The sequence below is a fragment of the Patagioenas fasciata genome, chromosome 8 (assembly GCF_037038585.1).
Source record: "Patagioenas fasciata isolate bPatFas1 chromosome 8, bPatFas1.hap1, whole genome shotgun sequence".
Taxonomy (NCBI): domain Eukaryota; kingdom Metazoa; phylum Chordata; class Aves; order Columbiformes; family Columbidae; genus Patagioenas; species Patagioenas fasciata.
This window is the reverse complement of record NC_092527.1, coordinates 40102322-40129102: the sequence shown is the minus strand read 5'-3', so window position 1 is coordinate 40129102 and position 26781 is coordinate 40102322. Positions and strand designations below refer to the sequence as shown.

The 26781-nt window shown below is 41.3% G+C and overlaps 1 protein-coding gene across 1 annotated transcript in view; it reads left to right on the top strand.

Moving 5' to 3' along the window:
• Nucleotides 1–26781, top strand: part of ADAM12 (ADAM metallopeptidase domain 12) — a 171803-nt gene that overhangs the window by 20999 nt on the left and 124023 nt on the right. Inside the window, exon 3 of the mRNA XM_065843291.2 lies at nucleotides 25370–25443. Coding sequence (XP_065699363.1) covers nucleotides 25370–25443 — 74 coding nt within the window. The remainder of the gene's footprint in view (nucleotides 1–25369; nucleotides 25444–26781) is intronic.

Sequence of the window (26781 nt, the reverse complement as noted above, 5' to 3'; positions counted from 1 at the left end):
GCAAGTTAGGTGCAACTCTCCATACCGGGCGGTGCTTTGCGTGTTTTGATGCTTATGCACATACTTTTGTAATTCTGATGTATGTACATGTCCGTGTGCGATATTAAACTGCTCCATACATGGATGTATGCCCCACTCAGGCTACGATTGCCATTTGTAAAGCCAAATTTGAATGTACTTGGGCAGGTATTGAAGGACTTGGCAGCATGGAGCTGGACATGGTCTCTGAAGAGCCGTGCAAGGAGCTGGAAAGCCCTGAGAGGCTTTAGGTTGCTTCGAGATGACAAGTTGCTAGTCTAGGTTGTTTTCAAATGATGCAGAGAATTTGGGTTTTAATGTTAAATGTATAGAGGGCAATGAGCAAATTTTGCTGTGTAACTTTTCTAAAATAATTAACTATGAGAAAGGAGATGAATACAAGATACCTGTCAAGGATCAGACCCTTAATCCACTTGAATCACGGTGAGTCTCGCTTGACTCTTTTAAAGCGATACCACTGACCTTGATATATAAAAAGTATATTGGAAGAGCAACCTCTTCCCCAGCTTGCAGACCTTTTGTTTGATGGCAGAAGCTGGATGGCTTTGCACACACCAGGAGTTGTGGAGCTGTTGTTGTTGGGGTTAGAGGCAAGCAAAGGAAAAGCAAGATGCCCATGGTGGGCAGAGAGGATGGGAAAACCTGCAGAGGGCTCCCTGATGAATGTTGGGCTCCAACACCCATAAAATAAATCCAAATAAATCAGAAATTCGCTTCCCCTTTGGGGAGAGGGAGATGGATTCAGAGAACATTAAAACTCCTTCACCAAGTTTAAGCTTTCAAGGCCAGATTACGAGCTCGTGTGAGTCAGTTCCTTTCCTTTGGTTGGGCTGTTATAAATCAGGTTTGCAAATTGAAATCTTAAAGAAGTGTTTTCCAAAAAGATGAGTAGACAGAATTCCTTTTCTTGTAGCAACACTTCTTTTTTTCTTTCTTGGTGGTATGTTATGCTTTGAATATAAACTCTAGCAATGAAATGCAAAGATAAAGATGAAGCCAGCTATAAATATACACTTAGACCATATTTCTTGTGGTTTTTAAGTATATGCTTGTCACAGCTCGGGAGATTCTGCATGTAAAGTGGCAGAAGATTGCCATTTTTTACTGCTTAGCATGCATTGCATCTCATTGAGCTTGCAAAGAAGTGGCTTTTGCATTTCTGCCTGCCTCATTCGCGAAGTATTGTTATGGATCGTGTTCATAAACAAACATCAGAATCTTGATTATCTGTATGTCATTCTGCACACTGATTACTTGAATCTCAATGTGAAGTTCTTCACTATCTGTACAAACATTATGAGCTCTGACAGTTGTTAGTTATCTTTATGATTCTCCAGATTTATCAAATGTATCAGATGTTGCACTCTTTTTTTTTCAGCTTTCTGCATTTTTTTCCATGCCTTTACTACAAGGGGCTAATTCAACACCTACTGAAATAGGGATTTTTGCCACTGAAACAAAAAATCATTGGAAGGGTCAAGAAGTAACTTTAAATTTGTTAAAAAGCCATAGGAATAATGCTGAAGATTTGAGAACGTTCTCGAACCTGCCAAGCAGGGATGAGCCTTACCCGTTTGATCCTGTCTTTATGCTCTTGCATTATGACATTTCTCTTGCAGACTGGCAGAATAGGCACAGTCTATCATAGTCCAGTCTATCATCCACCACACCACCTTCGGTATTATTATGAAGTTATTGGCACTCTCATTAGAAAGACCCCAATTTAATGAGATCTCTGTGCGGTTCATATTTCCCCTCTTTGCTGCACGTCTCGTGCGACACTCATATAGGGTTTGATGTATGGAGTACAGCTGAGAGGCTTGCTATATCCGATAATTAATTTAGTGCTCGGTGTTCTCAAGAGCAAAGCCATTCAAGTTGGTTTCGTAACTGGCATAGCCTTCGTGCAAGTGATAATTGTTTATATTCCCTTCAACAGAGCCTCCTGCTGTTCTTTTTCATTTGAAATAATTACCAAAGTTTAGACTTCCAGACAATTGTATTAAGGGGAATCATACAGCGCTGCTTAAACAAGTCTTTGAAGACTGAGAGGACAGCTTTCAGAGCTCTTTTACATAGTTGTTTTACATATCTGAAGAGAGAGAGGCATAAACAGAATTTATAGTCCTCTCCATATTTTTATGACTCACGAGTATCGCACAGAAGAGGCAGAGCTGTGCATGCTGCCGGGGCTGTGTCATCAGCTGGGAATGCAGCTTGGCACAGGCAGCTCAGCGGTGGGAGAAACTCCACTAATCCTCGATAAAATTCTACGGGCGATCTGCACCTTGAGCCTTTAAATAGTAACCTGGTAGCCATTAATTTAATAGCCTAGTAAACAATCGGGGTTGTTTTGTTTTGCTTTATTATACCTCTAGCCGTGCCTTGTAGGGCCACTGTGAGAGCCAATTAGTTCAAATGTGCTTTGTTATTTAATAACATTCTGCATTTCAGAAATAGCATAATTTTTGCATGGAAAGGGAGTGTGTCACCTCCTCTGATTCTTGGTTGAATGTCTGTGACTATGCAAGCAGGGCTGGATTGCTTCACCGGGTGAGCTAAAGCAGCTTAAAGCCATCCCTCCTCATGGAGGAAACACATTTTCTGCGTCTCAGGCAGCCCCGTATCTGTGTTTAACCAATCGATCAATCTGATTATTTCATTTATGAAATTTTTTAGAAACGTTAGGTATATCCTGGTCCTGGGGAGCTGCCGGATCTTACACAGCAGCTACAGGGTTGAGAAATGCCTGGAGCTGGGACCACCAATAAAATCTTTGTGTTGGTGATTGAGTAGGGGAAATTCTTTTCTCTGTCTGCACTGAATCAGTGCCCCAGTTTAGACGAGATACACGAGTATTCATTTCCTGCCTGAAACGCTTGGGCATACTGGGAAGTGTTAAGCAATTGGGATTCATCCCAGAAAACGGTCCATTTCATTTTTAGCTTAAGTGATACAGTGTGTTAAGTTTTGTGCAATAGTTTATGCACAATATAAATAGCAGATATTATTGGGAGAGATTGCTATTTCAATAAACAGAAAACAGAGAGTTTTATATTAACCATCCACCAGACACCCCCCGCCTCCTTTCAGCATCTTGGAGCCCTCGATGGGGTGAAAGTCCCTTTCATGAGCCTGTATCATGCTGAGCTGTTGGGAGGAATTTTGTCATACTTGGCCAGTAAAGATCTGCAGTGATATAAGAGTCTTGGGCGAGCTCTGTCTGCCCGTACCCCCGGCCTCCCGCTGCCAGCGGTTCCACGCCATGCGACTCTGCAGAAGCGCTTTGTTGCGTTTGCTGCCTGGGACCCACCAGCGATGAGGTAGCGTCTCAGATTCGGGCTCGAGGAATCCATTCATACGTTCCTCTGGAAGGTGGTGGGGCTGAAGCGATGCTCTTCAACGTGAGCTTTCAGACTGGCATTTAAAAAACCAAACAAACACATCATACTTTCTGTAAGAAAATGGAAAAAATATGTTCATCTTAATGCTAGCAACACTTTGACCTGGTACTAAAATCTAAAACTAAGTTCTTGCAATTATGCAGCATTATGCCGGGTTTGTAAAGTGCTTGTACCGAGACATTTTCATATTGAATTAATTTAGCTTATACTTGGCTATTTCATGTCTCTTGCAACAGATTTTGCGAGCGTAAGGTATGAATTTCAGTGTTGGATTGAAATAATGCGTTGCTTTCCAGCTATGAACACGTGATTTATGTATTTTTTTTTTTTTACGGGCAAAAGGAGAATCTCTCTTGTTCTTAATTCTCATTGCGATTGCCTTGAGTCAAACCGAACACACCACGATTCCTACAGCAGGATCTCTCTCCCACCATGTGCTCTTGCTATGTGGAGTGTTCAGCTTCTGCAAGGAGTCGTTTGAGGGCTTGGAGGTAACAGCAGCAGAACTTGGGGCCCTTCCAAGGCCTCAAGTCCTCTGAGCAGGGGAAGGCCATGGCAACTGAGAGCTGCTGACATACGCTGTGATGATGACCCTTATCTCAGGAAGCCTTAGTAAATTGAACTGTACTCTGTGTGTATGCTTTAAGGGTGAAGAGGTAAATTTAGCTGGTTGATCCACCGAGTCCTGTTATTAACAAGTCTGGTGGCTTTCTTGTTGAATTATAATTCTATTCCAATATGATTTACTCAAACCCCAGTTGATTTAGCTCTTCTATAGAAACATTTCTCATTCTCAGAATTGTAACAAGAAGCCATAGAGGTTAGAAGCAGTTTAAAGCTTGATAAGAAAAAATAATTCAGATTGATAATAAGGCTTTTTTAAATGCAGTAGTAATATCTTGACAATACAAGGGTTTCAAAGAGTTACTATTTTTCTAGCAATAAAGTAACTGCCAAAAAACTTGCTAATTGCTTTTGAAAAGCTTGTGTAGATGAGGTAAAAATGATCTATATCATTGGGATATTGTAGCAGAAAGTTTGTGTTCGATTTCTGTCTAGAGGAAATTGTGTGTCCCCTTTGTGCACTGTCTGTCTTCAAGGACACAGTTTTAAAGAATAATTGAGCTTTTGGAGCTTAATTTAACAAAATGGTTGCAATTTACAGCTTTGTGGACACGGTGGAGTGATGAAGCTCAGTGAGATTGGAGACGAAGTGCATTTGGTGATAATTTGTGCGATGTGTGTGTGGCGGGGGATGCTGCCAGGCTCTGCTGGCGTCCTACCGGACTTGATCTCATCATCCCTGTCCTGCCGGGATGTTTCTGGTCAGTGTAACGATAAATCTGCTGCTGATAGACGTTGTGCTCAAGTGTGTGTTTGCTCACCCTGATACAGCACTTAGAGACACACGGTTGCTTTGACAGGGCCACCGAATCCAAGGAGGGGTCTCGTCACCTCTCGTTGCTCCTCAGCAAACCAGCTCTGTTTAGATCTCCAGCTCTGACTTTCTCATTGCCTTTTCATCCTCTGCCCCAAGTCCCAGGGTGCTCATATGTTGTTTCCTCTGAAGTTTGAATCACTCTCAGGAAATGAAGTACTTTTAGGTCCTGCCCTCATTCCTTTGCCCTTATTGTGTGTTCCGCCTTAGGATCAACTTTACTTTGCTTCTACCGAATGAACTTGTTCCCTCGTCCTTTTCTGACCATTGATCTCCACCAGGAGCTACTGGGCAGTTTCTTGGCAGGGTTCATCTCCTTGTTTGCTCCTTCCCCCTCCACTGAGCGCATCTTTTGAGGAGCATTGAAGTCCCACACGAAAATGGTCCTTTTAGGGTGAACCTGCCAAATCCTTCCCAGACAGTCATCACTGTCTGGAGTGATTTGCCTTCTTCACAGGTACCCACAATTTAGTTAATTTAGTATTTGGGAGAATTGTATTTGTTACCTGACACTGCTTAAATCATAGATTCATAGAATGTCCAGATTGGAAGGGACCCACAAGGGCCATGGAGTCCAACTCCTGACCCTGCACGGCACAACCCCACAGGTCACACTGTGTATCTGAGGACATTGTCCAGTCTCTTCTTGAATTAAATGAGCACAGGAGTAAATGTTTTCAGTCAAAGCTGCTGCCCAGCAAGGGGAGGATCAGATCTTCACTGAGACGCCTAATTTTTACACGCTGGTGGATGCAGTTTTCCGGGACACTTCATCTGGGTGAGTGTTGGAGATGGCAGGCTCTTCGGGCAGCAGGCTTGGATGGAATCCCACACCGGTGTCTCTCAGATGACATTATTTACTTGAGTTTCACCCATTCCATCATCTTTCCCTCGGTGTTTTCACATTAAGTACATCTTGTACTGAAAAAGAAAGGCTGCTGAAGGAGGTTCTGCTTCAACTCCTGGCAAGTGATGGTGAGGCAAAAGCTCTCAGATGTGTTAATCTAAACAGCCATAGTATCCCTGCCCCAAAAAGGACCATTTCCTTGGCAGATACTGAATCTGCCTTTTTCAGAGAGGGGAGTTTCTGGAAATGAATCTTTTGCGGGAAAAGCCAATAAGAGGAACTGTGTAATTTTGTCCTCAGAGCAACTTTTAGCATATTTCTGGTTTAACTTTGCACGCTCCCCTCTGCCTACGCCGACACGGCCAGGATGCGTTTTCAGCAACAGAATGAAAAGTGGGATCACTAAATCGAGTATCTCCAACATAAACTGCCTTTCTCTTGCTTTCAACAGACAGAAACATTGTTCAAACCAGACTCTTTTTGGCATTTACTGGCATTATGAAGACAGAGTTGGCAAGGGAAGCTGGCAGGAGGAGATGAGTTGGAGAAGCTTTAAAGATTATTTTTTTCCTATAAAATGAATATCCAGAAGCTGTGTAAATGCATTTTTTTTTTTTTTCAGTTTAAAAAGTATATAGAAAGAAAACATACACCCATTTTTGACTGAAATAGCATCTAAGCTGGCTGTGCCCTGCAAGTTATTTTCCCTCAATTAAAAAGATGGGAGAGGAAAAAAACATAAAAGAAAAAAGAAAAAGCAAAACACAACAACACCTCTGGAAATCCCTAGAATGTTTATTTGGGAACAGAGCAGCCTGTTACAGTCATTAGCTTGCAAAGGTATTTCTGTTATAGTCAGGGGGCAAAGTGAATTTTAACCTTTTATTGCCAAGAGATGTCGTGTTTGTTAGTGAAGTAGCTACTGAGATACACTGTGGCATGGAAATGACTGTGAATAAGTGACTGAGCCATGTAAGAACCAAAACTAAACCCCAAAAGTACACTCTGCAGAGAGAAATTAAAAACAATTTAAATGCCCACAATTAAACACGAAGTGCTATATTTCATACTATATTGAGATTCTATTTGTTACTTCAGGATTTCTGGTTGCAAAAGGCTTCAATACCAAAATACATTTCAAAATATTGACCGCCTTTTCTTCTTTCTTTTTCATTGCAAGTTTAAGTGTAGAATTGCTTTGGGGTGTTGGTTATAAAGGTAAAAAGGGACTGAGCAGGGCTGGGCTGGTTTAAACTGTGACCTGCAGGACCCCCCCAGACCAAAGAGCCAATTCCCGGGATCCCCGCAGGGACAGAGGAAAGGAAACGGCGACACCATAGGGACCAAGAGCCTGGGAACGCACTGCAAGTCGCAGATGGCAAATTTAACTCATTGATAGAAACAGTTGGTCTTATTTTTCAAGATGGAAACTTCAATTGTTTCCCTTTTTCAGTCAAACCCCTCCCATTTTACCACCCTTTTCCCTCTATAAAATGGGAATAAAGCTTAAACCAAGCCACGGGAGATCGATTTGACTTTGCCGATGGCCTTTTCAGATTAAAAGTATTATTTGTGTTTGTACTCTTGCTGTACAAGTTTTAGGGAGCAAGGATTTGCGGTTCTGGGGAAAGAGTGATGTCTTACATGTGTGCATAGATCACGCATGTGTTCTCAGAGCAAGGGAACAAATATTGTCAAGACTTTAGTTCCTAAAGAATTAAAGAGGAGTGTTTGCAATGCTGCATACAAGGATTTTCAGTGTTAAAATCTTGGAGGCAATTTGAGAGCAGCTTGTAAGTACTATGAAGAACATTAACTGAGATTTTTATAGTGTATGATGAGCCGTATAAATCAGTCCAAGTTGAGCACGATCACCTTTCGTTGAGGGAGATGGATGTTGACGTGAAAACACTTTATTTTAAGCAGCATTTTGAGAAATGGTGTTTTGGTGTCTTATGCATTTTTCTTTCACGTGTACATTCTCCTGCTTTCAAATATGCAATTCAATCATCAAGCATCAATTAATTTTTAAAATCAAACGTATTAGTTTCAACACGCTTCCATACATCTTTTACTAACTAATTTAAGAACAAATCTCTACTTGTGGAATTGAAATCAACTCTAATTTCAGCCTTCATTAGTATTGGGCAATTTCTCCAAATCTGTATGTTTGAGATGGAGAGAATGACGACTCTTTGGGGGCCATTTCTTTAAAAGAGGTTCCCGAGGCATCCCCATTGCATTCCTGAATGTCCCAGTACTTACGTCTGTATCAATATTGATGTAGTATGTATATCACTATCTATGCCTATACCATCTATATATCTATACATATATACAGATACTCTGTTTCCAGCTTTGTCTCAGGATTCAGCTGTTAAATGACAATTTGAAAAATTTTTGCAACAATATGTGAGAATAAGGTGCCACCAAGCTTGTGTGCTGAAATCAGATCGTAAAATCAAGTAGTTGAAAGGGAAGATAAATAGCATTGAGTGAAATTCCTGTCGAGGCTTCCGCAATGGAATCACATTTGGAAGCAGAGAGCTTATCAGCGTGTCCTTGTAGCACACTTGCCAATGTCAGCAACTTCATATATGCAGATAGAGTTGCTCTAATTTTAGGACTAGGCAGCGGGAGGGGGGAGAAACCCCAAATGACTACAAACACCCAAACGCAGTGTATTGAAACAGAAATAAAACCAGTATCCAGTCATTGATAGTGTGGATATTAGCTGTGTCATCATTAAAGAGCTTAAAATTTGCAACAGGATCACCTATTACAGATATTTTGGGTGGTGTGTATAAAGATAAGTGTCTTCTAGGTGGGGGGATCCCTCATTATTTGGTGCTAGAGCTGAACAAATCTTTTCTATAATTCTAATAAGCTTTGGCAGGTAACAAAGAGAGATTGAATTTGGAGTTTTGTTCTTTTTGTGTTGTTTTTTGTTTCTTTTTTTTAACAGAAATACAAAAAAATTCTTCATAGCCTTCATTACTGAGCAATTTCGAGGAAGCCTCCAGTCTCTGCTTGAAGTCATTCATGGTGATGTTGGTTTGGTTTTGCCAGCAGAATCTTTCTCAGTGAAAGGCAAATCAATGTATCACCGGTAAAACACCAAGCTGTGTCTCACCAAGGTGTATTTCTGATGCTGAATTCTTACATGAGCCATCACAGTCAAGTCAAATGATTTGGAAACACCTGTGGGCTTTGTTTTTTCAGCAGCCACCATGCCATTCTACATTTTTACATTCTAGATTTTTATATTCTATGTTTCTATTTTCTAGTCGTAGCAGTGAGAGTTCCAAAAGTTCCTGAGCTGTCTGGCACCTGCCAGTCTGTTGTGAGCTGGTGAGAAAATTATTCAGCCAACAATAAAATCTTATGGCAATTTATTGCTGTCTTTATCTTTCCCACAAAATCATTCCTCTGCATCTCCCTGAATGTGTAAATTTGCTTCTTCAGTTTTAGGGAGCTGTGTCTTGTCTGTTGATGCAATGTCACTGTCACGGCCTTGATAGATAGAGAGGAAATAACTTGTCCCGTGTATTTAGCCTGAGGTAAAGTTTGTATGTGCGATGTATTTTTATCTCTGAATTTTGATTTTTCAAACTAAAATATGACTGAGTTGTTTTGGGAGGCAGTTGGTATACCTTCTTTACCGAATGTATCACGACATTTAGGTTTCTTTAAAAACAGAGTCTCTATATAAAAGCAAGTAACTGTTGTCGCAGGGAATAATGCAGCAGCCCTGGGCTAAGGCGGTTCAGATGCAGTTGCTCAGGAGTCCCGCAGGGGATGAGCACACACGTGGCACCTTTGCTCTTCCCAACTCCCTGTCTAGTTGTAACCCATTTATTCAGCCCTCAAATGGTATTTTCTCATGCACCTCCATGAATTGTCCGCCCGAGTTCCTGGCTGAAACTCTTCAGTCTTCTGGTGAGCAAGACTTCTCAGTTAAGCTTCGTGATATGGCTCTAAAACACGCTTTCCCTCATCATCTCAGGAAATCAGCACAGTAGGAGGAACCCCTGCAGAGCCCTTCTCTATTTATATGTTGATGAGCCTGCATGAACATTTCCAAAAAGACTATATGTATTTTTAAACCTGCCAAAAGGCTCTTGCTTGCTCTTGTGCTTCAAAGTCCTGCTCTAAACATACTATGTTCGCTGACACTTTATGATACAGCATACTAATACCCATATCTGGCAAATTCTTGCTATTTATAGAGCCACTAATGAACCTTTCCAGAAGCCGTCCTCTTTGCATTCTGCTAACTTGTGTGACTCAGGAGTACAAAAACCAGAAGTCCGGTGCTATATGTCATGTTTTAACAGGCAAAGTTTCATACGCTCATGTTGAACTTCATTTAAATATGCAACATCGTGCAGCATTAAGCCTTAAAAAAAAAATAGTGCTGTAAAGGAGTGGTAATTTAGTAGCATAGGTGCACACCTCAATGAAAGGTTGGACTTCTTGCTTTAAAAAAGGAGTGATGAACAGCTCGAGAGCAACAGCGGGGTGCAAACCTGTTCATTAAGAATCTAGTGGTTGGAGTACTCGTGAGTGCGGGTGGGAGACTGTACGCACTTCATTCTCCAGAGTGTTTCACAAAGATGGACCCAATTTCAAAGTGAAGTGAGTTCCAATTAGGTCCATCTTTTTCAAACACCCTGTATATCCTCATTGAATAATTACTGGGCGGGAGAACAGCCATTAAAATAAATGAGAGAGGGAGGTCACCTGGGGAGAACACAGGAGGGAGCGAAGGGAATGGCTGAAGGTCTGAAACCGTGGCCTGTGGTGAGGACCAAAGGACGGGGACTGTCAGCACGGGGTGGGCAGAGACATGATGAATCTTCCAGTGTGGAAAAGGCTGCGGGAAAGCAAGAGGGAGTAATTAGTTTGTGTGTCATTGTTAGATATGCTCCCTGTCTAGCAGGGACAAGAAGAATGGCCTTACAAGGCAGCAAGTAAGGGCTCAGTAATGAAGATAATGAGAAAAGGATGTATTTACATGCACATATTGAGGAAGGGAAGCTTTTCAAGTCTGTCAGAGTGCCCTTAATTTTCAGAAAAGCCAGAGAAACGGCTGCTAATGAGAGAGATATCGTTGATCCTGACATGGGGCAGGAACCTCTAAGGTCCCATAGCCATATATTCTATTATTTGATGTGGAGACCATCCTTTCACCTTTATCAAAATCTGCTTTGCGAACTTTTGCCATCTCTACATTTCAAAGAATAAGATTTGGGATTTTCTTCTGAGTTTTCAGATACCTAAAGCTCCCATTTCATGCCCAAGATGAAGACTTTGTTGACCTATAGCTTTTCTTTCTCTTGTAATTATTGGTTTAGCACAACTTAGAACCAGGCTCTAAATACTGCGTAGACAACTAAAACATTAACCATAGTCCTGTCTCAACTGGATGAAGGGAAAATGCCCCAGCAGAAGCTGAACCTTTTGTCTGTTCTTTTAAATTTTATTATTCATTCCAGGGTGGACACTGAAATCACAGGGCTGGGTCAGGCTGCCCCGAGGTTGGTATATTTGTAACCTGAAGAGGTTTGCTTTCGGGAGAAAGTAGTTAAGGCTCTAGAAGGACTTGTTAAATGTTGTGTTGTGCCACACAGTTCACGTGTAATTATGGACAAATCAATTAACTTCTCCGTGCCATGGTTTCTTATCTGTAAATGGAGATAGTGGCACTTGGCTGTCTCACAGGCGCTTGGTTGCAGCCGTGATAGAGACTCTTAGGAAAATGCAAGAGAGTTTTAACAAACAGTAGTGGAGAGCTTGAGGAAATCCTTCCTCGGAGGAACTGTGGGGGTTCAGGAAAGAGATGTATAAGCCATTATGAAGAAAATACGGTCTCCATGCGAACTGTTGACTGCACCTTGTAGTAGCACTTTAATTCCAAAGTATACACTATAAAATATTGTAAATAGAAGTTGCACGGAGAGATGAATCTTTTGAAATTCTATTTTATATTTCTTTCTGGATTTTATGGAAAAGTTGTTCAACAGAAATACTCAGGCTTCATCAGAGGCCCTTGGGTGGCTCTCGGGGATTGTAACGCCACGAACCACGTTGGGCGGCAGCAGCAGCCTCGGACCCATGTCATCTGTTCCTGAGCAGCATCAAAGCTTCAAAAAGTGGTCAGGGAGGAGAGGACTGAACTGCAGTGCATCATAAATAGAGCAAATCCTGAGATGACAATTTCAACTGTTTACGATAAGCCTGAAGTAATTGAAACCACGTTGTGGGCCATTCGGGTTGTGAAGTCCCGGTGGATCACATGTTGCAGAACTGCCTTATTTTTAATCAGCAGTGAACAGAGACATGGTGATGGGCTTGGGTGCTGCTTTTTTTTTTTAAGTATCATCTGGATAAAAACATGTTCAGTCCAGAGCTGCTTGTGAGTATTTCTTTTTCCTTTCTTTTTCCTTTCAGTATCTTTTCTGCAGTTTCGGGTCAGGAGTTATGAAGGAAGTCGACAGGATGCAGAGCGTGGTGTGTTTGGGGTAGATAATGCCTATTGTTAGACGTTTTCAGGTGTTGAACAGATTTGTTCACTCAGTAATATATCTCTCTTGTGGTTATCAACTCTCCCCAATGCTAAGTTGGAAAATATGATTTTTCTGGTTTCATTTTATCTTTCCTTGGTTTTTTTGCTACGAAGGATGGTTGGTTTGTAGCTCTAGGTCTGGGTTCTCCTTGGGTCTAAAAGTGAGAATGTTCCCTCAGAACACAATAAATCTCCAAAGCTGATGGAAATTCAGCAGCATATGGCACACAATTCATCTAGCGCAAATACCTAAATACTCTGTATGTCACAGCCCATCCTTGGGGAAACCATTCTATTGAAATTTCCTTTGGGGTTTAATCTTGGGGGAAAAAATATGCGTGAAAGTGAAATAAGAAACAGAGAATTTGAGACTATCACAGACATTTAAATCAGTGTGTTGTCAGAGCTTTACTGCGTTTGCTCAGGCAAAACCACATAAAACAGGCTTGTCTCAGACAATCTTTATTATTCTCTTACCTGTGCTCATTCACTGGCGGCTGATATTGGGGAAGGCAGGGAAAATAGAGTGGGACTCGTACGAATAATGGAGTGACAAGAAGCTGGGGGAGACATTGTAAATCCATGCTTGAATGGTGCGTTAACACAAAAGGAATGGAAAGCTGTGCAGAAAGGCAGATGGACCGTCTTCTCCCATCACTGGAGCCTGGGTTTTGCACTGACAGATTTGAAGAGAGGTCCGGTGACATAAAGAACAATTAAAATAGAGTTTGCAGCTTGCAATTTGACTTGCTCCTCATCTTTTAGCTGCACAAACAAATGTCGCTTTCTTCCATCATTTCAAAGCCATTGTCGGGTCCCTCTGGGTGTTCGACTCCAGCATCCACTGGCTGAACTGGAAAATATTGTTGCTCGTTCCGTTTTGCTGCATTGGTCCATGAGACTGAGGTTGGGTAATTGAAATGTTTTAGGAGCCTTCTGCAGAATGTTTATTTTTCTGTTTTCTAAGCCAGTGCAGTCAGTTCAGCAAAGAAATGGAATATTTGTGTCCATTTGCACTGTGTGGTAGAGCAGCTGAAGGTGACAGCGAGCTTCTCTTTAGACCTTTATCACATGTCGCAAGTGCCTTTGAAACGTTTCTTTCTTTGTTATCTCGAAATACTGTGCTATATTGATTTTTACTTTTTCTCTAAGGGGCTGAAAATTTCAGCACTAACCCTGCAGGCGACTGAAATAATTGATTATCTGTTTTTACCTCCTCTTCAGTTATTTACCTCATGCCCTTCAATGGGGAAAGGGTGTGCTATTTCTAGATGATTTAGCATAAAGCAGATACTTGCTGAGCTTTAATATCAATTTATATAACCTTGATACAGGAGTTATTTTTTAGACCCACAAGTTTATCTGATATGTCATGAGAGAGCTTGTTCGAGAAATAACACTTTATAGCTTATTTTTGTTGAACTTAGGAGTAATAAGAAAAGAATCAGATTTTCTATAAACTCAGCAAACGACAATACTTAAGCAAATTACCCACAGGAGGAATTAGATGCATATTTGCCTTCTGTAATCGAGTTGGATATATTTAAAAATCTATTTTATAATTAATAGATACATCTTATTTACGGGGTGGGGGTGTGTATATTCATGGTAATGACATTTTCATCTGTGTTTTGGCTGTGCCTTTGTGGCAAGAAATATGCTGGTCATTAATACTTGAAATCTCTAGGTATTGTTCAGAATAAAACATATGGTTTTGTTCTAGGGAGTACTTTCTTAGATAAGTTTTCTGAGCATTCTACACTACATTGTGTCATTTATTTTCCATGAGAATGCAAATGCATAGATGAGGTATCTATGAGTAAAGTCTCTTTCTAATTAAATAGAAAAATGTGAAGTGCTGCCCACAGGTTTGCGATGTCATTTGCTTTACTAGGAAATCTTCCTTCTCTTAGGGCACATTCCAGGATATAAAAATGATTCATGTGTCTTGGAAGTACAGCTTTGGAAAGTTTGTCAAGTTATCTTGAGTAGCCCAAGACCGGGGTGAGATCTCCCCTTCCATTCATTTAAAAAATATTAATATTTTATCTGTCTTTGTATAACTCATCTGTCATCTTCAAAAGGTCATCAGAGACAAATTACAGTTTGAAAGAGTGGAAATTAGACACCGGCTCCTCACTTCTGGTTTGCATTCCAGTATTTGCAGTGCAAAAGGAAACTCGAATCCAGAAGCACATCTGTGATTGCAATAACAAATTAACGAAGAAGATTTAATCTGAGCCACATAATAGAAAAAGATGTTTAGAGAGGATGAAGTCTGAGCTCAGAGATCTTGGCACAGACCTGGTGCAGTGGAGCAGTGCGAAAGGAGAGGAGCGGGAGGGATCTGAGAGTGAAGGACTGCATGTGAATTAAGCCAAATAATTAAGTGATTTAAGCATTAATCCAGCCAACCCTCCGAGTTCATTCAGAGAAGCAAAACATAGATCATTCCTTCTCTGGAGATTGTTGCATTGTCAAGGATCCAGTTTAGCCAGGACATTTAGACCAACCCTTCACTTGCGTTCAAAAAATCCTTAAATTTCTCATTGTCTGAAACCGATTGTGTCTTTTGCCTTTCAATAAGTTTCCTTTAGCTGCAATTACTCTGGCTTCAAAATCTTGAAATCAAATGAATTAATGAAAATGGAAAATCAGAACTCTTTCCTAATTAAGAACTGAGCTTTTCAAGGAATATGAAAGGATCTAATTTAGAGAAAGATGTTTGGAGAGCATGAAATGTGGCTTCAAGGAGATACATGTGCATTTAATATAACTTACTGAGCGGAGCCAGATTTGTATTGACGGGAGACAAAAAGCATCTGAAATCCTCTTCCAGTGACAGAATAATTTATGGGCTTTCTTGAAGCCTTCTGAGCTGACTTGCAGTTTGGTGAAATGGGTGGCCATCTCAGTTTGCTTCTCGGTGGACACAGCTACTACTGTATTTTGCGTTCTTTCTTTCTCTGTTAGTTAGCTGAACCATGGAAACATTGGGAGGAGGGTGGTTGTGATTTTTAGTTTTGCTCTTCAGCTTTATGTGAATGCGGAGAACCCTTCATGCCGGGACTGATGCAGTCACAGAAGGCTCTGAGGATGCAGGTGACACCAAAGAGACCTAAAGGTGGCTCAGATAATGTCTGTGATGGGCACAATTCAGATTGGACTTAATTTCCTATTGACCCAGAAACATGTTTCTCTTATCTGCCACCTCCCCAGCGTACACAAGTACATTGTGCACACAGCCCCCATGCAAAATACATGGAACTCATCAGCTCGTGTCCTTCTCGGCGTGCCAGACATCTCCCACTGGGGAGAACATTTGCAGTGATAATCTGGAGGACGTGCCATTTCTTATCATGGGCAACTCAGGAATTATCTTCAGAATTCTGATCACCCCCAGTGCACGGCACATTCTGGGTTCCCACAAATGTACGCTACAATAATGATGTGCATAGAAGGAGAGAAGAGGTGTTTCTAAAGCGGGTCAGGTTTGCTGTTCGCACCAGCTCTGATAAAACACAGTGGATGTGTGTCTGGTAAATGAGATAGGAATACTCACAGAAAAAGTGGCAGGACAAAGGGGTGAGGTGCATAAAATACAATGACAGCGGGTAGATAGTTGACATACAGGCTTTGACACAGGCCAAGCTTGACCTCGATATTTAAGTACATTGGAAGAACACGATGTTGTAATCAAAATTCTAGTAAAAGGAGGTGACAGTCCCCAGTGTCCTTACAAAAAGGAGGAATTTTACTTTTAAAGTTATGTGTAGTTTTAAACTCAAATGGGATTTACTAAATCTACATGGCAGAGACCTCAAAGAAGTTCACAGACATTTAAAATTGGCAAATATCAACAGCTGTTCACTCACATGATAATTACCCAAATTGCAAAGGACTGTCTGCAATAAGTGCTTTCAATAACTAAGGCTACCAAGACCCACTGCAATTGCTTCCTAGCTGCCAGCTCTATTAAGTTTTGGTTTGTAACACTTTACTACAGAACCGATATGTTTGTTTTCCTCGCACAGCCTTCCACAAAGCATTGTTTAAGCAGCACATAATCTATTCCAGGAAAGAGGTACTTTTTGCTCCCATCTGTTTGATAGCAAAATGAACAGTTGTGATTGGTACGTGCAGTGTAAATACTGTATAGTGACTGCGGGTTTACTTTGAGCAAATTCCAGGTTATTTCATTCCTATGCCAGGTTTTAGTCGGTTTTTGAGTCAGAGAAAAATTTCTGATGTTGGGCCTGAACTTTTTAGGTGTCAAACCTCCCTCTAACAGAGTGACCCATTGTCATCCGAGGTGATAGGAAAAGGCTGCAACAAGAAGACCTGACAATGCAGCAGGTACCAGGAGGATGAGTTGCCATATGCTTCTCGGCCCTCCGAGGCTGTGTTGTATAATATCTAGTTGCCTTTTGGAATATGAGACAACACAAACACTCCCCCAGAGACTTACAGGCCTGTGGGTATTTCTATTCTAACTTTTTTGGGCAGCAAAGTAATCAGTCTTTTAACCAAACTCTTCAGCTAATCTTTTTTTTACTAATAAAAAGATCTTTATATTTTCAAGTCTTTCAAAAAGCTAAAATGGGCATATGTGCAATCAGTGTCCTGCCTGACCCCTTTGGCGAGGCTGTGGTGCATCAGAGGATGGGCAAGGCTTGGTCTTTCCGGCTGGTTTAGGGAACATGTTGTGATAGCAAACACACCCCTCCATCAAACTCCCATTAAAAAGCACTGCTGCTCTTGACCTGCTTCCCGGCTGAGGACTTGCCAGTTGTACTCATGGTCTGGGTAAAAACTCATTTTCTCCATGGAGTCCTTACCTAAATGACAAAATGTAGTGGCTTTAGGTAGATCTATGGAGATAGTCCTTCAAAGAGGTGGCAGGCAGCAGCTCAAGTGGGGGCCTGTTTGGGACACATCGCGATAAATCATAGAATCACAGAATGGTTTGGGTTGAAGGGACCTTCTAAATGCACCCAGTGCCACCCCTGCCATGAGCAGGGACATCTTCACCAGCTCAGGTTGCTCAGAGCCCCGTCCAGCCTGGCCTGGGATGTCTCCAGGGATGGTTCATCCACCACCTCTCTGCCCAACCTGGGCCAGGCTCTCACCACCCTCAGCCTAAAACATTTATTCTCTATAGCTCGTCTGAATCTACTCTCTTAGTTTAAAACCGCTACCCTTTGTCTTATCACCACAGGCCCTAGTAAATGAAAACTGGCTAAAAGCATATATATTTTAAATTATTTTTATTACTTGTTCTTAATACAAACTTGAGTTCACAGTTTGCAGTCGTTTCCATTCAGTCAAAACCATATGTTGTTGCGTTTTCCTTTCTTCCTTCCTCTGTGATCCGTGAATCTAACGAATCACCCTCTCCCAGATGCGGAGCAGACTCCTTGCAGGTCATCAGGCGCGCAGAGAAGTGCAATAAATACACACCGAGCGTTGGTTTATGTTGGTTTGCATCCATCCTGCTGCAAAGATACAGGAAGGGCTTCAATACCTCGCACTGGCTGGTTTGCGTTACAACTCGCATCCTTCTCCCAAACCACATCCTGAACCAGAGGACAGGGGAGCTCGCTCCCCATCGGCTTTTTCAAAGCGTTGGCAACACCAGTCCCCTTCTTCATAATTCGCTCACGTTTGTTCTCTGAACTTGTTTTTAGGAATCTTTGAAAGATTTTTGTTTTTCCAAGTTTGTCCTGAAAAGGGAGTATTGATTTTTTTGACCTATTTTTAACCAGTATAGTTCAGCAGATAATTGGATGGCTGCTTTAAAAACCAAGACTGCCCTATTTGCTCTGCTTAGATTTAATTAAGAAGAAAGAACTCATTTTACGGTTTGTTTTCTTTAATGTATAAAGCTGTGAATTTTCTGATAATCCCTGTTTAGCCGGCGAAATCACATAAATACATTTTAAGACAACTTCATTGCCTGATAATGAAAATACGGTGTAAATGTTGAATTCAGCTTTCATGCCCGACTTTTTACTGACACTAAATAACTTCATAGCACAACAGCTCAGCCTCAGAAGATGCAGATTTCTTTAAAACATCAAACTGGGTATTTTGGATTTGCTCATGGAAGATTTGACCCATAATGTTATGACATTTTGAGCATGTTTTAGCCAGGTTATTCTTTAATTTAAAAAAAAACATGAATTAGAAATACCTCGCCAAAAGGATCTCGCTAAACTGTAAGTACGCTTTCCCTATCCCAGAGTAGTCATTAGCTTTGTATTTCTGCATGGAAACCAGGAAACTGTGTGCTAAAGCTGTGTGGTTTTATTGATTTTGGTCTGGCACAATTAACTTCTCAATTTCCTCTTTCTTGAGCATTATTTGCTTGAATTTTTAACTCGGAATAGGGATCTTGGGACACCAACAGTGAGCAAGGAACTGTTAATTTTAAAAGCCCTTTATAGGGATTCATAGGAGCTTCAGCAGATGTTGCCAAATAACCTGATGGCCAGAGGCTGGGGCTGCCAGTGGTAGAGAAGCAGTGCACCCACACATTTATTGTATTTAAATCTAAACAAAATAGAAATTATGCCTTCCAAATAGAAGAATCTCACATCTCTTTGTACAGTCAGCAAGAAAGAAAAGTGTTACCGTTCTGCTTCCAAATAACCATTTCATTTTAAGGTTGGGAACAAACTTGGAAGCTCTTTCCTCCGTGATTGGAGTGGCTCAGCCAATTTATTAAGGGGCTGTGATTCTTTGCAATGCCATTAAAAAAAAACAAGCTGCAAAACACTCCGTTCCCTTTGTTGCTACTCATTCTATACAACCACAGGGATACACGCTTGTCATTTGACAGTGAGGAAAGCACAGCTGAGTTCGCTGCCCTCAGGAACTGCCAAACCAATATGAATTGGATGTTTCTGCTTTTCATGTCCGCACGAAATATCGCTTGGGTTTGGAGGTGTTTGCAGGAAGTACAACCTCTTGTGTCGGCTTCTGAACTCACACCAAAAGAAAAAGAAGAAATACTTATTGATTTAAAAGCGAGGCATGCAATTTATAGTATTCATTGCTGCTTGTCATTATCTTAAAGGTATATACTTTGTAGACAGCTTGTGTTTGTTGGGTGGAATTCCAGTTATCATGGTAAGATTCCCCAGGTGGCTTTATTTCTTACAGATTTTCTAGTTTTTCTCTCTTTGTGTATTATAGATAGTAGAGGGGTAATATCAGCCTTTTAGCTTGTGAAGACGCCGACACATGACCTCGGTGTGTGACAAATAAAGTGGGGAGAAAAAGGTATTTTCATATAGATAGCACAAAATGGCACAGAATTTATGTACATTTACGTACTGGAAATAATGTACTCTTTCCTCAGTTATGCAATCTCTAATTCCTTACGTTAGCTATTCAGATACAAGAAAAAGCATCTAGATTTGTGTGGAATGTAACTACCTGATGTATTTCAGAAGTCCTTAATTTCCAGAGCTACGCTTAAGAGATAACGCACACTTGTGACCCTCACTGTTTTTGAGTTGGAATTTCTGCTTTAAGAACCATAGAGGAGAAAGTAAACAAGGTCTTATCCTTAGAGTAAATGTTGGGGCTTTTTGCACAGTTTAAGAATCTGGATTAAAAAATACCCCCAGATTATCCCCTGGTAGGGTATGTTGGCTATCACATCATTGAGTCTGGTTTGATGTGAGCAATGCTGGGGGAAACCAGGTAACCAAAAGGCAACAGTCCTGGTTGGCTGGTTGTGAGTGGGGAATTTCTGCATGAATGGGCTATTTCTTTAGTTTCATTTTAAATACATGCTCAAGTTTCAGGTACATATTCTGGTTTCTCCACACTGTGGAGATGTCTTTTCCCTATTCCTCTCGCTGTTTTCACGAGCAAACACTGATTTTCTTCTAAAGCCAACTGCTTTGTATAACACCGTGTTAAGCTACTATCCATGAGCTATTATCAGAGCCAGGCTGGCTTTGTGGTAGCTGCTCAAAAGAAATGACAGTTGTCTTTTGCATCTCAGTGTTCTTTCCCTATCCTACAGGAACGTTGTATTTTGTTTCTATGGGCTGGTAAGAGCTTTGTGCAAGGCTGAAGTAGCTTCCAGAATCTCTTCTCCTATCCTTGTCACTGATGATGTGATTTCTCTTACTTCAAACTAAAGCCCAGGCAACTAATTATTAAACGAGTTTTTGCTGCATTTTTATTTCTGGTCCATGTTGAATGGCACAAATCTTGTTGCGTACAACTAGTGGCAATCTGTAGTTCTCCTTAAAATTCAAGTTGGACTTGATGATCCTTGTGGGTCCCTTCCAACTCAGGACATTCTATGGTTTTTTTCCTTTACCATGGTGCCAGTTTTGACCGATTTTGGAGTAGGAGCGTCCCGCTGGTGACCCGTCAGGATGGATCCTGCAATCTCTGATTGGCACTTTGCGGGTGTGGGTCGACTCAACCGCCCATGCCAAGTCAGTTGCAAGGTTGGCTTTAGTGGAGTTAATAGCAGCTCTGAAGGGACTGGAAACCACTTTGTTGGGTTGAACAAACCTGCCTATTTCAGTCTACCATGTTAGGATATAATTAAAACTTCAAAACCAGAGAAGCAAAATCATCCCTTTTGGTTCTATTTCTTGTGCTGATCTCTGTTCTCAAATACTGGATTTGGATACCTGATACAGCTGAAAATGCGCTTCGCTTTCCAAATGAATTAATGCCGCTGTTTTGAGTTTATTTGCACTCTTTCCCTTGTCTATCGATACTTCCTTTTATTTCCACTACATGATTGCTAGAATATTTTGTATTTAAAGTTGTGCCGGTCTAATTCATGTTTCTTAATCCAATAAAATGCTTTATCTGTGAAGGTGTAAAGACATGTGCATTAAGACTGTCCACTTCATCACTTTTCTCTCTCTCCAAATGTAATAAGAAATGACTCAAAGTGTTCTATCCCGATCTCAACAGCCAGTATCAAGGGAAAAGCTGACAGCACCGCAGTGTTTCACAGCCCCTGCCAACTGCACAGCCCGAAGGAAGAGATGATCCAGAAATGATTAAGACTTTTTCCTACATTACTGTGCAGAAAAATATGCTCAGTGACAACTACTTTGTATTCAGATTCCTGAATGGGCATCCCACCAAGGTGAACCAATCTACTCCAAATGGACAGCTACTAGTATTTCAGGCATAAAAACTGACTTTTTTTTTGAGGCTGTCATATTATTATAAGAAAGTCCCTGAAAGTGTGTGAAGCTCCAGATCTGTTACTGAGAGTCTGTCTTGGTATTCATGGTGATGTGATAAAACATGAGCAGCTGAAGGAAAAAAAGTGTTATTGCTATTTTTGAGCCACTGCTCTTGTACTGTCTCGATTCCTTCACCAGAAGTACCCATTTGCTCACATCTGTGTTTAGGCAGCATGTCTTTAAATCAGTTTACACGTGAAGTAGACAAAGACAAGAGGATGAAAACTATTGTCAGGTCCATTTTGCAGATTTTAAGTTGGAGGAAAGAAGTGGACAAGGGTAAGTGAAGCCCAGAAAGAATGAGGTGCAGTAGGTTGGCTCAACTGGAGGGGTTTGGGGTTTCCCACAATGAAACGTCGTGTCCAGCCAAGACTCGAGTCCGTGGTGGAGCTGGGATCCCAACACCATCTCCAGCTTCACACAGGAAGTCCTTAACCTCCAAACCATCCTTTCTTTTCTCTTTCTGTCTAAAGATCTGGAGATCAAAGTGATTCAAAAGGCGACAAAAACTTCAATAGTACTTAAACACATGTACTAGTTGAACTAGTTTTACTAGTGCGTATTGATTTTCATCCCATTGTAAGAAAACAGGAGAACTCCGACAGAAGTAGCTGCTGTCTCGCCAGCTTCTAGTTGTTCAGGTGCTGCTTTACTCATGTGCTTTTAACCTGCTTTATCTGAGAGTTCTTGCTTGGTCTTACCTTATTGTTTCACTGCTTTCCTTTAGAATATTATGTTTCACTAATGCACATTCAAAGTGCATCCCTCAGCAAGCAAGGAAAAAATTACTGGGGAAAATAGTTTTCCTTTTCTGCTGATACAATTTGCTGTAAATTTTGAAAGTAAGTGCTGTAAATAAGGGGGGAAAGTTATGGGGGGTACTGCTTCAGTTATCCCAAAGTCAGTTCTGCCTCTTCAGATACCAGGGAAGGGTTTGTGTGCATTGGTGAAACCTTTTCTTACGCTACAAAAAACATTGCCAAAAAAAGAAAGCAGCAAATTGTACTTAAAGAGTAGAGAGAAGTAGAAAACATGTCAGTAGAGAAAAGAAGGTACAAGCACACGACATTATGATGGTTTAAATGCTGCTACTCTTATAAGGTTCACTTGACTTGCACATTTGATAATTTTAAAGACATCAGTGTGGGAATAAGTTGTGGTATCAACATGGAAATGATTTCCTGCAGTTCTTAAGAAAGGTTTATAACGAGTGGTTCCTCCTGAAATGTGCCTTCACAACGTGCCTTTTCAATTTTTGTGACAGAAAATATACAACAGGAATCTACTATCTGTGTTTATGGTGATTCCCATTGCGTGTTGCAATTCAGTTTTGAAATATTGATTGTAAGGGAAAAGTGTTAGAGATTCCAAATCAGCTTTTAAGGTCTGGTACAGAACCACGCGAATACTTCAGGGGAGACTTCACGACTGCTGGAAAAAAAGTGTAAAATAGTTTATTTCGCAAGTGTATACCTTAAAAAGGGGAGGAAACAAAAAATATCCCACTGTTTCTGAATGATCTGGGCTTTTCTTTCACATGACAGATGTATCATTTGAGGTGTTTATGTGTTTCCAGTCACCATCCCACCCGAGCAGCGTGTCATTTTTCCTGTATTTATGCTTATGACTGGCAGTCAGAATAAGAAGTAGTATAGTTTCATCTCTTCCCAGATGGCAAACAAGGAAATGAGGCATTTGTTTGAGAGAAAAATCGATGGTACAGCAAGAATCTGAACCTGGGTGCCATGCAAAGCAGCCCAGCACCCTAACTGGGGCCATTACTGTGCTCGATAATGAGAAGCTCCAGCTTTAGGAATTGTCTGAGATGTTTTTGTCTTGTACCAGTCTGCTTTATTCTGCAGCTGCTTTTTTAACTTTACAACTTACTAACATCGATTGACTGTCAAATAGAACCACTGAGAACGCATGAATAAACAGTTATCATTTCCATATTAACAGAGGGCCTTTAGCTGAAAAGGGTCCATTTGTGCTACTGCAATATCTTAATTATTTACTGTGTTATATTGTAATTAATTGTATTTTACCCTCTAAAAACTCTCTAGTATCTATATCTTACGGGGTTTGGAACCAATGCGCTGATATTCAAGCGGTAATCAACAGTGCTTCTAAATATTCATGTCAATAAATGACTCCCATGTGTTTGCTGAATGCCAAGGATAGTCTGAACATTTATTTAGTATTCTAGTGGGATCTGCTTTCTGCAAAGTTCACAGAGATGCAGAATTTCAATAATGTTGCTGTTTTGCAGGGGGAGAGAGAAAACACGTTTGAGTTTGCACGAGCAGTGGGGCAGGACACAGAAGAAAGCAGCGGGATCTCAGTCACGCTCTGCGCGCAATAATCTCCGAGAGCACTGGGGAGCTGTCAGCTATTTCTTATTATAACAAAATTACAATTTTGTTGAGTCTACGACAGCCTCCTCAGAATTTCACTTTTTAAGAAACATTCGCCATTCTCTAAATAATGTAAAAATCCACGCGTTTCGTAGGTGGGGTGCTCTGACTGCCATGCAGCTGGGGCTTCATCAAGGCACCACTACAGCAATCACAAATTCAGCCACACTTCTCAATAAATCAATTAAATACTAGAACCCTAGAATGATCCTGCTTCAGTATTGCGATTGGCTGACAGAAGTCTTCGGAAAGGCATATTGGGTGTACAGAGGAAGAACTGATTGATGGAGCTACTGCTGGGATTTTAAAACAAGGAAAAACTGTCTTGCAATCCAGTTAACTTTTTTAATGAGATAAAAGTTGAATGTAAACGGGCTTAAAATATATGCAAGTTCAGACTTTTGGATTAAGAGCAACTAGTGTATCATAAACTGTGCTTTCTCATTTGAAGTAGAGTTTTGAGAGGCTCTATAGGTGCACTGCCCCTTGCAGCAAACAAGTGTCTGAGCCTCCAGCTCCTTCTGCTTCTGCTAGCAAATGGATCACCAGACCTTTCTGATGCTCTTTCACAGCTTCCAAAAAAATAGTCTATTTACCTTTGGATGCTTGAGATGGCAAACAACTTGTTTTAGAATCAGGGGAATGCAAGATGAAGATTGCACGCAGCCCTGACGGTGCTGAAAATGCAATCCAGATGTCCTGGTCCCTGCTCCGTGCTGGAGTGCAACTGGGATTTCCGTGTGCTTGGCTCTGGATGTCTTGTTTAGAAAATTCCCTTAAATGCTTGAATATGTACAAATACTGTGCCTACTGTTCTCGCAGAGATACTTGATAGTACCATTGACCACATTCCCAGCTCTTTTTTTAGCTACAACTTAATTATTCCTTATTAAAAGTTATAAAATACATATTAAAACATTTAGCTGTTTATAGGGAAAAATAGTTCAGCATGAGTGTACTTTATGTTTCGTTTGCGCGATGATCTTAGATCACATGTGCAGTGGTACGTATACAGCAAGATAGAGCAATGATAAGAGATTATAGTAGTGTTTATTGCAGTTATGCTATTATATAGAGAGGAAAAAGAGAACCTTCAGCACTGTGTGAGATGTCTCCTGGAACTGATGCGTATTGCATCACTATGCTTGTCTTCCCAGGCGAGACGCTTTCTGATGGGCAAAGTTGCAAGCGATACAATTGCTTGAGGGTGCATCGTGGCCTCTTGAAGACAGGGGGTTGAAATCCTGCTGCCTCTCAATGTTTGTTCGCACTGAGGTGGCACGAAGGACTAAGGAGCTGGAACACCACACACACTTCTCTTTGTAGCTGTTTGCTCCTCCCTGCAACCACAGACATGGCAGAGAGGGGTGTGGGACAATGGGCTTTGGGTTTGGACTCAACCCACTCTATTTTCCCTTTTCAGAATCACCCGTCATTGCTGCAGTTTGTGATACAAGCTGAGAGTAAACATCTGGTCATCGATCTGGAGAGGAACGAGTAAGTGCCCTTGCTGCATGTTCACTTTGTACTGCTGGTTCTCAGAGAAGGGTTATCATTTTAAAATTGAGGGTTTAAAAGTAACCCAGGGCCACGTTGGCTACTGGTCCCTAACAAGAGAATTTTGTTCCAGTTTGGGTCATGTGTGTTTGAACGTTGCTTTTAGAGCAAGAATCTCCATGGTCGTCTGCATTTATGTGGGACTGAAAATGGACACGTTGCCTCTCAGCGTTTTCCTGTTGGTCATTACTTTTATTCGATTTGGGTTTGTTCTCCTTTCCTGTGGTAAGCCCTGTTGTTTATGGTAATGTGGAAAATCCTTCAGTCTTTGGAAGGTTTTTTGGAGGACTCGCCCTCCCGGCACTGCCCGCGGTTGCCTCCGTGCAGTGGCCATCGGCGTCTGCTCAGCCAAGATGGATCAAGGGTTTGAGCTTAACCCCTCTGGACTTTTAATGGGTTTGGTGTCAAGGAGCTGATGATGGGATGTTTGTGCTGTTCACAAGTCCCATGACCAAAGCTGAGCTTGAGCCCTTGTTTGTGGGATGAAAAATATTGTGTCTTCTTCCACATGCTCTTGACAACTCCCACCCATATCCATCAGCTTTCAGAGGGGACACCAGGGGCTACTGTAGAGATGGTCCCACTGGCAGAAACCCAGCAGAGTTTTTACAAAGGGACACAGAACTGTACAGAAATGAAGTCACTTCTCTGCAAGGCCATGACAAACGGAACCAAAGTCATCCAAGTCTTAGTTTAACTTCTCAAACTGCTTTTCCTCTAAGACCATCTCAAGAATATATTGTGGGAATTCAGATCAGGGCAACTACATGCTGCTCGTTGAAGGCAAATCAAAGATCACTCTCAACCTAGGGAGGACTTTTTGTAAATGTTAGCAAGGATCTATGAGTTCTGTAGGTTTCCCTGCTGCGAAATAAAAGCAGCAGAGAGTTGGGGTTTTTTACTGGAATAGAGAGACCATAGACCTAAGCAGTGCAGCTTTTTGTGCTAAGAGGAAGGATGAACCATCCCTGGAGACATCCCAGGCCAGGCTGGACCTGCGCAACCTGAGCTGGTGAAGATGTCCCTGCTCATGGCAGAGGGGCACTGGGGGAGCTCTGAAGGTCCCAGACCATTCTGTGATTACTCAGCTGTGAAAAAATCCAGTTCACTTTATTATTCAACATCAGGCCCAAATGTTGAGCTCTCTACATTATTTTTAATGCTCCTTAGTTGTTCATTTTCTATCCTTGAAGGCTATGTAGATCCCCCATGCACAGGCTGCTCTGTTTCAGTAAGTAGAGGAGGATTTAATTCCTTTTGTAAACAGGGATTTAACTT